This window comes from Dipodomys ordii, unplaced genomic scaffold (assembly GCF_000151885.1).
Source record: "Dipodomys ordii isolate 6190 unplaced genomic scaffold, Dord_2.0 Scaffold7, whole genome shotgun sequence".
In the NCBI taxonomy this organism is placed as follows: domain Eukaryota; kingdom Metazoa; phylum Chordata; class Mammalia; order Rodentia; family Heteromyidae; genus Dipodomys; species Dipodomys ordii.
The window spans coordinates 22697076-22712948 of NW_012267223.1; the positions used below are offsets into that span (position 1 = coordinate 22697076).

The 15873-nt window shown below is 50.8% G+C and overlaps 1 protein-coding gene across 5 annotated transcripts in view; it reads right to left on the bottom strand.

Moving 5' to 3' along the window:
- Jup (junction plakoglobin) overlaps window positions 1-15873 on the bottom strand; it is a 28613-nt gene that overhangs the window by 10753 nt on the left and 1987 nt on the right. For 4 of the 5 annotated variants that reach the window (XM_013038082.1, XM_013038085.1, XM_013038083.1 and 1 more), the window contains exons 2-5: window positions 5270-5485; window positions 3193-3452; window positions 1893-2131; window positions 885-1086 (exon numbers count right to left, since the gene is read on the bottom strand). In XM_013038082.1, coding sequence (XP_012893536.1) covers window positions 885-1086; window positions 1893-2131; window positions 3193-3452; window positions 5270-5477 — 909 coding nt within the window. In that variant the 5' untranslated portion in view covers window positions 5478-5485. The remainder of the gene's footprint in view (window positions 1-884; window positions 1087-1892; window positions 2132-3192; window positions 3453-5269; window positions 5486-15873) is intronic. The other variant, XM_013038084.1, reaches the window with a different exon arrangement.

The following is a 15873-nucleotide window of genomic DNA, read 5'->3' on the forward strand; positions in this document are numbered from 1 at the left end:
CCTTGTATTTGCATGGCTAGTGATCTACCACTTGAGCTGCACCTGCAGCCCAGTTTTGTTGTTGTTGTTTTGCTAGTTATTTTGGAGATGGAGTATCACACATATGTCTGCCTCGGTTGGCTTAGAACTATGATCTTCCAGATCTCAGCTTCCTGAGTAGCTAGGATGACAGGCACGAGCCCCCAGTGGCAGACCAGAATAGCTTTTGTCACACATGGTGGTACATGCCTGTGATCCCAGCAGTCAGGAAGCGGAAGCAGAAGGCTCACGAGTTAAAGACCAGCCTGGGCTATACAATGAAACTGCCTCAAAGAAACACTTTAATCCCACTGACGAACATTTTCTCCTACTTTGGGAAAAGTTGTGTGCGCAAAGATGTTTCTGACAGCATTTATAAAGGGAGGGAGAAAACTGGTAGCAATCCAAATACTGTTCTCAGCAGAAAATATTAGGGAGATGTTATCTACCATTAGAAGGGTGGTTTTGAGGACAGGATAGTAAAATAAAAATAATTTTAAAAAGATGTTAAAGACATCAGAAGCTGTTTTGAGAAGCCAGGCACTGAATGCTCATGTGTGTCTATGGCTCAGGAGGTAGGACCTAGAGGATTTCAGTTCAAAGCCAGCTGAGACAAAAGAAGTCTGAGTTAACCAGAAAAAAAGCCTTGTTGCAGGCATGGCTCAAATAGTAGAGCACCAGATGTGAGCAAGAGAGTGAAAGGCCCTCAATTCAAGTCCTGATACAGGCAAAATTAAGAAAAAATGGATATTAATTTTTTTCTTTTCTTATCTTCAAAGAAAGAATTCTGAATAATTCAGAAATAGGATAAAATGTGTACATCGCAGACTAGTGGTAACCTCAGGCCTTGGTGAGCGGAGACCCACCTTGCTTTCCTGATTTCCATAAGCCAGGAGCTGCAGACAGTCAGTGGTGATGGCCAGGAACTTGGGGTTGTTCTTGTTGAGCAGGGGCACCATCTTCTGCAGTCCGTCAGCCAGGCGCACCGCCATCTTAGCCCCCTCCTGGTAGAGCAGCAAGTTGTGCAGTGTGGTGATGGCGTAGAACAGGACTGATTCCACGGGGGAGCTGCAGGGTGGACAGGAGCCAGTGTGAGTCAGGTCCTGGGGCCTAGACTGACTGGAAAGGCTTTCTTCCCACTGTCCCCAGGAAGCCTGCCTGCCTTATACCCATACCCGTCCCAAGGAGAATATTCCTTTGCTAAAACAACAAAAGCAAAACCCTCCCAGTCCCTTGAGCCTGGCTCCACTCTTATACAGAGCGCATCCAGCATCTCCTCTCCCACTCCTCCTGCTTCTGAGCTCCCACCTGGGCTAATCACATAGTTGGTCCCTTGACTACGCTCCCTGCAGAGTTCACTACTATGTGGAGGGACATGAGCTAGGGGCCCTGCCAGAGCTTTGGGAGGGGCGGGAGAATGAAGTCAACATCTCACCCGAAGGAAGCTCCCAGCTTGGTGTGGGGAGAGAGCTAGGAGAAGTGTCACCATTCATACAGGATCAGGAAAGACAAAGGTCACAAGAGACCTCACATAGGCTTTTCTCTCTGCCTGGAATACTTTTCCCTGCATCTACCAAAGCCCAATTCCATTCAGCCATCAACCAGGAGCCATCAACCCCTTTTCACTCATTTTAGCAATTCAACCTTTTTAGGCTCTGCTGCCACAGCCTCCAATATACACACTCTGATAATTAGGCTGCTGTTTAGCTGCCTGCCTCCCTAGCTAGGCTGTGAGCAGCCGAGCAGCAGGATGGGTGTGGCCCTGCAGCCAGCCCATGGCAAGTGTTTAATGTGTTTATGGAAGCCCAGGAAGAATGTGAGAACCCACATAAAGGGAGCCTGGGCTGGCTGCTGCAGTGAGTAGGGGTGAGTACCTGAGCATGCGGACCAGGGCAGGGATGCCTCCAGACTTGAAGATGGCAAGAAGCCCCTCGCGGTGGTGGGAGAGGTTGTGTAGGATGCTGGTGGTACAGCGAGCTGTGTCCAGGTCACTGGTGTTCTGCATGGTGCGCACCACGGCCGCCACCAGCTGGGGCGAGCCCATCAGCGCCCGCCGCGATGCCTCCTTCTTTGATAACTGGTTCACGATCATGGCTGCCTTGGTCACCACCACCTGGAGGATGGGGAGGTAAGCAGATGGATGAGGCCCTGCTGCCACTGAGAGAAGGGAGAGACTATCCTGCTACAAAGCCAAGACAGAGCTGGGAGCTGGTGGCTCACACCCATCATCCTGGCTACTCAGGAAACTGACATCTAAGGATCCCAGTTCAAAGCCAGCTCAGGCAGAAGAATCCATAAGACTTTTTTTTTTTTCCCCAGTTGTGAGGTTTGAACTCTGACTGGGCACTGTCCCTCAGCTCAAGGCTAGCACTTTATCATTTTCAGCCACAGCACCACTTCCAGTTTTTGAGTGGTTAATTAGAGATGTGACTCTTATGGGGATTTTTCTGCCCAGGCTGGCTTCGCACCGCGATTCTCAGATCTCAGCCTTCTGAGTAGCTAAGATTATAGGTGTGAGCCACCAGTGCCAGCAACTGTTTAGTTTTGGGTTTTGTTTTTTTTCGGTTGGTCCTGGGGCTTGAACTCGTGGCCTGAACTCTGTTCTTGAGCTTGTATTTTGCTCAATACTAGTGCTTTATCACTTTGAGCCACAGCTCCACTTCCCTGTAAGACTCTTACCTCCAGTTAATCAAAAAATAAAAAAGCTGGGCTGGGAAGGTGGCTCAGTAGTAGAATGCTTGCCTAGCATGCATGAGGCCCTGGGTCCGATTCCTCAGCACCACATAAACAAAAAAAGCCGGAAGTGGCACTATGGCTTAAGTGGTAGAGCGCTAGCCTTGAGCTGAAGAGCTCAGGGACAGCACTCAGGCCCAGAGTTCAAAACCCACTACTGACAAAAAATAAAATAAAACAAATAAAATAAAAAAGCCAGAAGTGGAGGTGTTGCTCAAGTAGTAGAGCACCAGTGTTGAACAAAAAAGCCAAGAGACCTTGAGTTTAAGCCCCAGGATACACACACACACACACACACACACACACACAGAGCCCCAGGATACACACACACACACACACACACACACACACACACACACAGCCCAGGCAAGCCATAAACCTTATCCCCTAGGGTCATGCTCCTCTCCACCCTGCCCCCACCCCACCAGGCCTCTCACTGACCGGATCCTCATCATTGAGCAGTTTGGTGAGCTCGGGCAAGGCCCTGGTTGCTAGTTCAGCATCATCCTGGTAGTTGATAAGATGTACAATGGCTGACTTGAGCAGCTGGGACGGCTCAGCCAGTCGCTGCAGATTGGTGGCCTGTCCATCAATCTGGGTGGCCAGCAGCAGCGAGCTGTCCTCACTTGTCACACCAGGGCACATGGCCTCCCGCACCCGCTTGGCTCTGGCTGTTGTGGACATCTGGTACTCCAGGTCACCTAGGGGCCAATAAAACAGGGACTGAGCTGAAGGAGGATGCAGGGGGAACTCAGAGAGCAGGGCAGGCTATACAGACAGGCCTGGGACTGCCTCATACCTGGATCAAAGCCCCAAACCACAGTTCTGTATATCCCTGGGATCTGGGAAGGGGAGGGCCATAAGATCTTTGTCTCCACTACGGTAAAATGGAGCCTACCTGTTCTGTCAGCACAAAGAATATCTTCTGACAATAAAATAAGATCATAGCTGTGACTTGCTCTGAAAAAGGCACAGGTGCCTCACACCTATCACTGCAAGAATGTTAGTAATAATTATTATTAATAAGAGTAGCTAGCCAGGTGCAGGTGACTCATGCCTGTAACCCCTATAGGTACTCAGGAGGCTGAGATCCAGAAGATCGTGGTTCAAAGTCAGCCCAGAGAAGTCCACAAGACCCTATCTTCAAAATAACTAGCAAAAAAAAAGCAGAACTGGAAGCATAGCTCAAATGGTAGAAAGCCAATCTAGTAAGCCCAAGACCCTGAGTTCAAATCCCAGTGATGCCTAATAAATAATGCTAATATTTTTGAGTACTTATGATATGCCTAGCAATGAATTAAGTGCTTTTCTTTTCTCATTTAATCTTACCACAACCCCACAAGGCAAGTACATTATTATATCCATTGTACAGATAGGAAAGCAGAGGTCATAAGGCCAACAGATGAACTCAGGAGCCCAGAGCTTTCTTCTCTGTTAACCATCAGGAAAGAAGTAGGATTTGCAATCCTGAGATCTCATTGCTCTAATTATACTCTCACCATCCTCTGAAGTAGCAACCCTCCCACTGCACAGACAGGTAGATAGAGGTCCACAGAGCTTCCCAGGCTCACACAGCATATCGGAGTCAGGACCATGAGTTTCAGAAAGTAGGAGCTGGGTCTTCACTAGAGACTCCAGGTTCTGACCCCTGGGTCAGCCTGGAGGCCTCACATATGGGCCTCCCAATATCCTGTTCTGATGTCTCCAGGGAGAGGGAGGCAGAAGGTCACCCTCTAATTATCTAGGAAGGAGACAGCTACTTGGCTTTCTCATCTAGATGCTAGACTTTAGCTCCCAGTAGAGTGCCCAGTCTTACTAAGACAAGAGCTTCTGCCTAGGGCCAGGGAGGAGACACAGGACACCAAGACAGAGCTCTGTAGAGCCCTGGCCAGCCGCAGTCCACCCTGAGTGTTCCCCACGTCCCATAGCTCATCCAGCTGGAATGCCTGGGGCCCTGGAGGCAGAGATGGATGACAGTCCTGGGACCCAGGTACCCCTTGTAAGGTGCCCCTTCCCATAAAATGAAGCCCAGAACTGACTCAGCCACTCCACGCCCTGCTCTTAGCCTGTCTGTCTGTCAGCATGTGCTAGCCCAGTTTAGGCTAGCCCCATTCCATGAGACTGGGGCTCCTTGTCTCTCCCACCAGACATGAGGCTCCATAAGCAAAAGAGATGTTTTCCTAGAGTCTCTTGATGACAGGAGCGAAATCCTCCATCATACTCCTACGTTCTCAGAAGGAGGGTATTAGGACTGGTAGCAAGAACCATGTCTTCCTGCAAGCAAATGGTGTCTGCATCCCTCCCAGGTGGGGCTCCCTGAAGTAGCTATGCCTCCTCCCTCAGACTGGGCTGGTGTCTGTGAGCGTGAGCTGTGCCTTCTCCCTTAGACTACTTGGGTCCCTAAGAAAAGAAACTGTGCTTCTGTCCCCAAACTCCTAAAACTCTCTTCCCTTTGCCTTGCCCCCTCCAGGACCCAGCTGGGTTTTCCTCCCCCTGTTAAAGCTCAAAGGGTCCTGACCTTGGTTTTGGGGTGCCCCCTGAGTATAGGTGGTGGTCTTCTTGAGAGTGTACTGCCGCCCACAGGCCTCATCCTCCTCCATGACGCCCTTGCTGCTGACTGAGGGCACGCAGGTGTTGGCCCCTGAGTGGATGCCGGAGTCGTAGGTGTACGTCTGCTGCCACTCCGTCACCTTAATGGGCTGTTCGATCAGGTTCATCACCTCCATGGTGGCTGCTGGGGACACAAACAGACAGGACATTAGTTGGCAGAGGGACATCCCAACACAGGGGCCCCCTGCTAGCTCAGGCCCAGCCTTTCCCAAGGGCCTCAGGGGGGTCACAGAGGACAAGGGGAGGCCCAGGAAGGTACAGCCTAGGAGCAGAAGGGCTGCAGGAGGGCAGGACGCCCCAGAGCCCTCAGCTTGTAACTGACTTCCAGCCCAGAGTGTGGCGCAGTAGAGGGCCAGGTGTCCTCATCCAGCACCTGGCTCGCTCACCTGGTGCTTAAGACTCAATACTTCCAGGGCAAGAGAAGGCCCTCAGGGATCTCCAGTAGCTTCTGGGGCCCCACAGAACCACCCTCACCCTGCTGGGGCTCCCTGGGAAAGGCTGCGGAGGTGAGGCAGCAAGGCAACAGCACCCAGCCATTGGCTGGGAGACTGGGTGGGACAGGGAAGCCGTCAGACAGGTTTCTCTGGGCGCCCCAGGGCGCCTTCTGAGTTCCTGGATCTCACTTTCCATAGGCTAGGCAGGATCAGGGCCTAGGTTTCTCTTTCTCCCAGCTCCCCTGGGCCTCCAAGGCTTCCTGGCATTCTCAGTGGCCTCGTTTTCAATCTCAGTGGCTTACTCCCAGGCCAGTCCACCTCTGCTGTGCCTTAGCATCCTATCTGGAATTCTGGGTCTCTCATGGGTGGTTGTGAGGACTGTGCTTGCAGGGAACTCAACATGGTATGGGTACATAGTAGGTATCCAATGTTAGAGACCACATCGACTCACCTCCCCAGGGGAACCCAGGCTAGGGGGTATGGAGTGTGACAGGCCTTTAGGGATGTCACTATTATTCAGGACACCCTTACACACACACCAGCCTTCTCTGCATCTTTGGGCACCTGTAGATTAGTTATTGAGCATCTGGTCCCTTCTTTGAACTGATGGGGGTGGGGAGAGCTGGGGTCAGAGCGTCAAGGCAAGCTGAGAGGCCTAAGGCATGTGACAACTCTCACAAATATATCACCTTAAACCAGGCACCAGTGGTATACCTCACAACTGTGACCCTAGCTACTCAGGAGGCTGAGGTCTGAGGATTGTGGTTCAAAGCCAGCCCAGGCAGAAAAGTCTGTAGGACTCCTATTTCTAGGTAACCAGCAGATGATCAGAAGTAGAGGTTGTTGTTCAAGTGGTAGCGCACCAGCCTTGAGCAGAAAAGGCCAAGCAAGAGAGCAAGGCCTGGAGTTCACACACACACACACACACACACACACACACACAATGTGTCATCCTCACAAGCGGGCTTCCAAGCACAGTTCCTGTCTCTCCATTTATAAATGTGGGACTGAGGTTAGAAGCGCCAGAAACAGGCACAGGCATGCGTGGTGGGGAGGTCAGTATCCCAGTGGGATGAGCCTCAAGAGAGGAAGCTGAGCCATACAAGGGAAAGGCACTGGGCATCTCAAATCACTGATCCTGATATAATGGAGGAGCCGTGAGGATGAGGCACTTGGCCCCACCCAGGAACAAAGAGACCAGTCACAGAGGGGTGACAGCCCTAAGCACCACCCTCAAGAAACATGAAGGGAGGTGTGTGTGTGTGTGTGTGTGTGTGTGTGTCTGTGTGTGTGTGTGTGTGTGTGTGTGTCTGTGTGGTGTTGGTAGTACATGCCTGTATTCCCAGCTACTCTGGAGGATAAGGCATGATTGCAAGTTTGACACTGGCTTGGATGTCATAAAGAGACCTCATTTAAAAACAACAACCAGCCTGACCAACAATTCTCCAGGTCTCACTACCTTTTATGGCTGCACACAGCCCCTCCCTTGCTGTAAACACACCTGGAACAGGCAGAGGCAGGAGCCAGACCAGCTCTCAGCTGTCTTCTTTCCTCCCCTCCTGCCACCACGAGTGACTCAGAGTTTCGGGCTGATAAACAGAATCAGGCCCAGGACACCAGGAGGCAGGCTCAGTGCCACCAGGTGTGCACAGCTACTGCCCGGCATTTACCAAGTGAGGCACCCCCTCCCTCCCGCCCCACCTTCGCCAGGCCAAGGGCAGGAAACCAGGGAGCTTGGAGAAGGCAGCCTCAGGAAAATCCTGCTGGGCATTCCTCCTGACCAGGCCCCTCCCAATCCTCACCTCTGTGCCCCAAGGGTAGGACGCAAGAGAGATCTGGGGACTTTGGAAGGATCCAGGGCCACAGAAGCTGCTAGGGCCTGGGTTGGGGGAGGACTGGACCCCCAAACACTTGAGAAGGAGGTAAAGAAGCAGAGTCTCTCTCTCTCTCTCTCTCTCTCTTCTCTCTCTCTCTCTCTCTCTCTATCTCACACACACACACACATACACACACTGCCACTCTGCTATACAGAAAGCTAAGCCGACATCCGATGCTGAACCTTGGTCAGCTGGGCTCTGGATGAGCTGGACATCTCCAGCTCTGGTCAATCAAACACCCCAGCCTGAGCAGAAAAAGTGTCCCCTTCATAGAAACAGCCACCCAACCCTAGGACCAAGCCTGATGAGAAGGTGCTCACCCACAGCACAGGGGCCAGCCTTGTGGGAAAGGACCACCATGATCAGTATTAGCAGAATGACAGGAACTTCCTCCTCCCAAGCCCCACACCACCCCAGCTGCCCCAGCCTGGAGCCAAGGGAAGCTGACGGCTGGGCAGCTGCCTAGGCAAGGCAGAGGTCAAAGGATATCAGGGGGCAGGCATCTAGTTGCCTTTAATAATCCATGAATCTCAACCTTGGCAGGCAAAGTTGACATAATTATTCTGTTTCTTTCTCCTCTTTCTATTTACTTACTTTTTTTTTTTTTTTGCCAGTCGTGGGGCCTGAACTCTGGGCCTAGACTCTGTCCTTCAGCTCTTCAGCTCAAGGCTAGCACCCTACCACTTAAACCACAGCACCACTTCTGGCTTTTTCTGCTTATGTGGTGCTGAGGAATTGAACCCAGGGCCTCATGCATGCAAGGCAGGTACTCTACCATTGAGCCACCTTCCCAGCCCCATTACTCAGTTATTTGTGTATTTATTTTTGCCAGTACTGGAGCTTGAACTCAGGGCCTGGGTACTATCTTAGGCTTTTTGTTTGTGGCTGGTGCTCTACCACTTGAGCCACAATTCCACTTCTGGCTTTTTGATGGTTAATTGGAGATAAGAGTCTCACAGAAGCTGGGCACTGGTGGCTCATACCTGTAATCCTAACTACTCAGGAGGGTAAGATCTAAACATCACAGTTTGAAGTCAGCCCAGGCAAAAAAGTCTGTGAGACTCCAGAAATGGAGTTGTGGCTCAAGGGATACAGCACTAGCCTTGAGCACAAAAGCTAAGGGTCAGTGCTCAGGCCTAGAGTTCAAGCTCTAGGACCCTGTCTTGAAATAAAGCCTCATAGACTTTCCTGCCCAGACTGGCTTTGAATCTCCATCCTCAGATCTCAGCCTCCTGAGTGTTTAGGATTACAGGCCTGTGCTACTGGCACCCACCTTTATTGGGGGGTAGGAGGTACTGGGGTTTGAGCTAGGAGTCTTGAACTGGCTAGGCAAACATTCTTCCTATCCTCCATTCCTAAGCAGGGAAACTGAGCTTCCACCTTAAGGAAATGGTATAGTCCTGCTCAAATCCAGATTGGTCCCACCCTAGGAACAACATTTAGCCCACCAGTCAATACTCGGTAGTTGGGGTACAGGGCTTGCCTAGCAACCCATCTCAGAACAAAGATAGGTAGATAGATAGGTAGGTAGGTAGGTAGGTAGATAGGTAGATAGATAGATAGATAGATTAGCAAGGGAAGAGGGGTCTGATGTGATAGGGTGCCCACAGGTAGAGAAAGAAAATCAGGCTAGGTGGGTGCCAGTGGTTCATCCTTGTAATCCTAGCTACTCAGTAGGCTGAGATTTGAGGATCCTGGTTTGAAGCCAGCCCAGGCAAGAAAGTTATGAGACTCTTACCTCCTACAAATTACTCAGGAAAAAGCCAAAGGTGGTACTGTGGCTCGAGTGGCAGAGCATAACCTTGAGCAAAAGAAGCTCAGGGGCAGCAGCCCAGGCCCTGTGTTCAAAACCCAGGCCCAGCAAAAAAACAGACCAGGCTACACGTCAACTCTCTCAGGGTTGCATCTCATCTCTGCCTGGAGGCTCTTTGAGCAATTTCTTTCCCGGCTCTGGGCCTTATCTGGTGATTTCAAAGGAATATCTGATATCTCAGATTTTAGGACTAAGAGACCCAGGACCCAAAGACAGAGAAGGCAGAGTGAGGTCAGAGTTGGAAAGCAGTTCAGAGAGGAGATAAACATTAGAACTCTTCCAAAATAAAAATAAAAATGCTGGGTGCTGGTGGCTCAGGCCTGTAATCCTAGCTACTCGGGAGGTTGAAATCCATGAGACTACCACCAGAAGCAAAGGTAGAACACTAGCCTTGAGGGAAAGAGCTCAGGGACAGCGTCCAGGCCTTGAGTTCAAGCCCCACAACCGACAAAAAAAAAAAAAAAAGGAATCATGGGAATAACTATGCTGGAGGTGACAGGGAAACTACAAGTCCCACCACAGGCAGGACTGACAACCACCCCACCTTGCTCCCTACTACTTGTTAGGAGAACCTGGGAAATTCTCTCACAAGAGTCCAAAGTACAGGTTTGGCTATTCCCAGGGTGGAGGGGGGCCACACCCAGTTTGGTGTCATTGCTCTCCACCCTGGACCAGGAGCCAGACCTTCCACAATGTCCCTGGACAGAGCCAAGGTGGAAGCAAGACAGACAGCATTGGGGGCGGGGGGAAGGGGGCCCAAGAGGGAGACAGCAGAGACAGGGCGGGTTTCTGAGTTGAATGAAGAACTTTTGTTTAATAACACACTCTATTGTTGGTAGCAGGGGGAGGAAGAAGCCTGGGTGCTTGGGTGAAGGGGGGGTGGGGAGGGCAAGCCCAAGAACAGGAAAGAGAAGACAGAGTGTGTGATGAGCCCTTCCTCTGCCCTGTAGTGACTAGGTAAGACCATGTGAGCAATGAGGCTGCCAAGGGTGGACCCTTGCCCTTCCTGATCCCCCCTCCTCCAATATACAGCCCACTGCCATGCTGGTGCTGGGAACCTTCAACACAAGGGTATCTTGCAGAGTATGGCTCAACCCTGACTTCAAAAATAACCCCACTTAGCTGAGGAGGAACCAGTGATTCACACCTGTAATCACAGCTACTCGGGAGGCTGAGATCTGAGGATCGTGGTTTGAAGCCAGCCCAGGCAGGAAAGTCCGTAGGACTCTTTTCTCCAATTAACCAGAAAAAAAAAAAAGTGGAGATGTAGCTCAAGTGGTAGAGCACCAGCCTTGGGGAAGCGGAGGGGGGCACAAAAGGATAGTAGCCAGGCCCTGAGTTCAAGCCCTAGTACTAGAAAAATAAATAAATAAATAACCCCACCAAAGCAACCTCGGTTTCCCACCTCAGCCAGTACTGGGGACAGTCAGCTACAAGAGGGACATCAGTAACAGGTACAGTTAGGCTGGTGTCATTAAGTCAGCAATGGCTGTTAGAGACTGTCCTGAGTCCAGGATCAGAAATGATGCATTTGAAGACTGTACAGGCAGAACTGGCTGGGCCCCCAGGCCAGAGGCTAGTTAGTACCTTTTACAGCCTCAGATCCATAGGCTCAGACAGTAACAAGGAGCAGGGGGCAGGGCATTTTGAAGTGGGAGAGGGGCTCCATACAGCAGTACTCTCTCTGGCTGTATGCTTTAGCTTCCTTTTCCTCATCTGTATAATGGGAGAGCACCAAGCTCGTAGTGAACAGGATTGCAAATGGAAGCCAGCAGCAGATAGGAAATGCCCCTCAAGCTTCCTTAGATTAGACACACAGAGTCTCCCAGGATGCACCAGCCAGCCCACTGTCTTGAGATCCCCTAAGTTAAGAGATAGGGAGCCAGTTTCCTCCTAGGCCTAGGCAGGAGCTCCTGGGAGAGGTGAATGGAGCATGACAAGAGAGAATCATGTCCACTCCTAGGTAGGCAGAGGGGGCTTTGCCCACCTCCACCTTGCACACTTTTGTCCTATAGCCAGAGGCGGTGGACCAAGAAGGTCAGGGCATTCCCCCATAGCAGTCCATTGGGGCAGAGGCCAGCTCTGCGGGGTCACCAGCCCCAACTGAGCTGGCACAGTATCCCAGGCACATACAAACAGACTATCTAGCATAGACCCAAACAGACAGACACACACACACACACAGCTATTTCCCTGACAGCCTAGTCTTGACACTTTCCCAGAGGGTCTCCCCCTTTAGGCTGGTGCTGCTCCAGAACAGAGACACACATACACCACCACAGCAAGACGTTTCTCCATCAGCAGAATGACCAACTCCCAGAGAGAAGAGACTGGTGAGGGAGCCCTGCCTGGCCAGACTGGCCAAGCTGGTGGGGATGGAAGACAGAGAAGTTTCCGGAGGAACACCCTCACTTCCAGTCTGGAGGAGAGCCCGGGCTGCTGCTGAGGATGAGCTGGGGACTGGAAAGGGGGACTCAGGCCAGCGACCCAGCTGCTGTTTGTTCTCCTCCTGGGCTGCTTCCCAAAGCAAACAGATCAGGGTGGGAAAATGAAGAGGATTTGGAAGAAGAAGGAAATGCTGGGTTCAAGGCACAAGACCTTGGGAACCTCAGGGCTCCCCTGGAAAGGACTCCAGCTGGAGCAGCCTCTCAGTTGGAGACCCTCCTGCGGCAGATGAGCCCCAAACCGGAACTCCTGGGAATGGAAAAACACCCCAGCCACATCAGAAGCAACAGCAATCAGCTGACTATGCACTGGAACTTAATACACAAGAACCCTCCACACACACAGCTTCCAGCCTCCAGCGGGAGCAGCCTGATCTCCAGTGACAGTAGCTGAAATCAGGCACCCAGGGCTCACACCTGTAATCCTAGCTACTCAAGAGGCTGAGATCCAGGTTCAAATCTGGAAAGTTTGTGAGACTCTTATCTACAATTAATCTCCCTAAAAAAGCCAGAAGTGACGCTATCACTCAAGTGGTAGAACTGACAGGCTTGAGAGGAAAAACAACAAAAAACAAAACTAACAGTACAAGGCCCTGGGTTCAAACCCCAGTACTGGCATAAATAATCATTCTATGGTGAAGGCTAGAAGGATGTCTCTGTGACCAGTGCTTGCCTAGCATGCTGGAGGCCTTGGGTTCCATTCCCAGCACTGGGAAAAACAAACAATAGCTCACTGTGTTGTACAGGGAATATGATTGTCCAGAGGGAAGCGGGCAAAAGAACAGGACCGGAAGGAAGGAAGGAAAGAGAGGAGTAATAATGGTTGTCGCTTCACAAAGTTAGGATTAAAAATGATGTTTTTGCTTTGGTCTCCAATTGTTCTAAACTTCTCAAAATTTTCCCACAATGGCCAGACAGGACTTTTTCTCTTAAGGAAGAAGGCAGTTACTCCCAAGAAGGCAACTGGCTGACTGCTCAGCCTCTACCCCAATTCTACCCCTCTCCCTGCTACCACTCAGAGAGATGAAAATCTTTCTCCATCATGGGGAAAGATAGAGAAAGCTAAGATCCCCACCCTAAGGCCTCAAAGGCTAAGTGCTTTCTCCTTAGACCTGACTCAGGAAGATTCTGGAAAATGGGTTAGTCCATGTTCCCAGACCTCTGCCAGCTTCAACTATGTTCCGGGAGATCTCAGGATGTCACCAGCAGGAAATGTAACCCAGGTGACCTGTTTCAGTTCCACTGCTTTTTGTCTCCACAGGGTCACTGGGCCAGCCTGCTCACGTGTCTGTCCCTCTCACAGTCTTGTGATTCTTCTCCAAAACAAACAAACAAACAAAAAACACAGGGACTCTTACATCAGACTCCCACACCAGCCAAGGAACCCTCCCTCCTGGCCCACCTAAGAAGCCATCATGATCTTCTACCTCTCTTCTCATCTTCAAGTCAAAATTGACCTTCTTATCCCAGTGCTGGTGGCTCACCTCTGCAATCCTAGATACTCAGGAGGCTGAGATCTGAGGATGATAGTTCAAAGCTAGCCCAGGCAGAACAGTCCATGAGACTCTTTTTTTTTTTTGATTTGTAAGAACAGAACATTTATTAGGATATGAAGGACATAGGGAGGGAAATAGTTTGATAACAATGAGTGAATATCCCTTGAATACTTCAGAATTTTTTAAATTTTATGCCTTAACATTCAACTGGAGCCATGAGACTCTTACCTCCAATTATTAACCTCTAGTAAAGTGCCAGCCTTGAACATAAAAGCTAAAGGACAGTGCCCAGGCCCTGAGGTCAAACCCTAGAACTAATACACACACACACACACACACACACACACACACACACACACACACACTGCCTCTCCTTGCCTCTAGAAGAAAGTTTTCTTCTATAAAGGCTATCAGACCTACTTGCTCTAGAGTCCTTAGGGCATCAGCTTATGATACCTGCAGTCAGCTGAACTACAGTCATTCTCTCTCTCATCCTCTTCTCTCTCATGCCAAGGCCCTTAGCTTACTCTAGAATCAATCATCAGTATGCTGGGGTCCCCTTTTGTCCTCAAGGAATGTAAGCCCACTTGAGAGAGGCTCAGTACTCTGTCCACCTGCACCAGCACATATGCAGAACCCATTCCCAGACCCTAGTTCCAGAGATGCCAGCTGACAGAAGTACCAGGACCAGCAGATCTGAGGGAACAATGTGACATCAGTTTCTTCCACTAAGGTCCAAGACTGCCACAGCACCCAAGACCCCTCCCCATCACCAGCAAGACCCTCCCACTGCAGCCTGTAGGTTTCTCAGCCTCTAGCCAGTATCATCCAAGAGAATCTGGCAGAGCTCACTGGCACCATCCAGCAGGAAACGCACCCAAGCCTAAACCTGACTCTCATTTCTTTCCACTCGCCAGGGAGCGGTGCCCCTTCCTTCATTCTGGCATAGCCTTATGACCTATGCAGATGTCCTATGCAGGCAACTCCCACTTCCTACTCTGGGATAAGCCCAGAAAGCAGACTCTGCCTAGCCAACAGCCTGGGCAGCACAGCTTTGACCTCTGATCTTCTTCCCTTCTACCTCCCTAATAACTACCCAGGGTCTGGCCTTAGGGAGCTCCCCCTTGATGAACCCCTGAGGAAGTTTCAGAGCACTGGTAGCTAGGACCGGTGAGTCATCCCCACCCGACAAACCTGTCCCTGCCTTCACCACCCACGTACATCTTGATGGGCCCAATTGAATTCTCTTTTCCCTGCTTGAACAGAGATTCTCAAGAAGGAGCAGGAGCCTACTCCCTTCCTGGGGGTCTGGGTGGTAAAGCTCAGTAGAAGAGCACTTGCTTAGCACCACAAAGACCCTAATGCCAGTTTGACCTCTGCTTAAAGCCATTTAACTCCCCTCTGTTGTAAATCCTTCATCTGTAGGATGGTATTAACAGTACCTGTTTTTAGGGATAGATTAAGTGAGAACAGTAATGAAAGGGTTTAGTGTTTGTAGTTTTTTGGTGTGTTTTTTTTCTCTCTCTCTTGATTTTAGTTACCACTGAACAAGACCCTACTGGGTAGGTAGGTTATATAATTCCTGCTTTGCTAACGAGGTTACTGAGGCTCCAAGTGGGGAGGTTGACTGGACCAAGGCTATACCAGTAATGAGACACCGAGCTGAACTCAATCCAGGCCAGAACTAGCCTGCTAGACCATCTCTCCAGATAAAGCACTTGTCTGTGGACAAGTCAATTGTACCATCTCCTGCTAAAGTAGCTCCTAGAGGGGACAGACTGCCCTCTCTCGTGCAACACTCCATGAGCCCCCCCTCCCCTCCCCCAGAGCTGAAAAGGCTGCCAGCTCTAGCCTGGCCTTCTGAAACCCACACATGGCATTCTCCAAGCACAGCCCTGGCAGCCCAAACAGCAGCTCCAGAGGGAATAGGGTGGAGCTGGGTGCAGGGGAGTGTAAGTGTGAGTGTGTGAGAGAGAGAGTGTGTGTGTGTGTAGGTGCCTGTCACCCAAGCTGGGACTTGATCTGGCAAGAAATGACTAACCGGATCCTGCCTTCTTTTCCCCCTCCCTCCAGCCCAGTCAGAAGCCAGTTTTCACCCAGCACCTCCTAGCCATACTTCCTCAGTATTATCTTTTCATCAGAGCCACAAACCAGATTAGCTAAACTAATTATTTAGCTAACATAATTGTAATGCCTTCCCCTCCTCCACCTTGGCACAGAGAAGAGGGAAAATAGGTTGTTTGGGCCTAAACTCTATGCCCCTGTAAGCTTCCCAGAGGTGGACCTGTGGACTTTCCCACCCACCACCCAGCTGAGCCTAATCACCACTTAGGATACCTGGAAATGGGTGGGTCTGCTCCCACCCCTTTCATCAATAACCAAACAAGGAGAAAGCTTTCCTAAGTGGGTTTCAAGCAGCATTGGTCCCCTCACCCCTGTCCCCCCCCC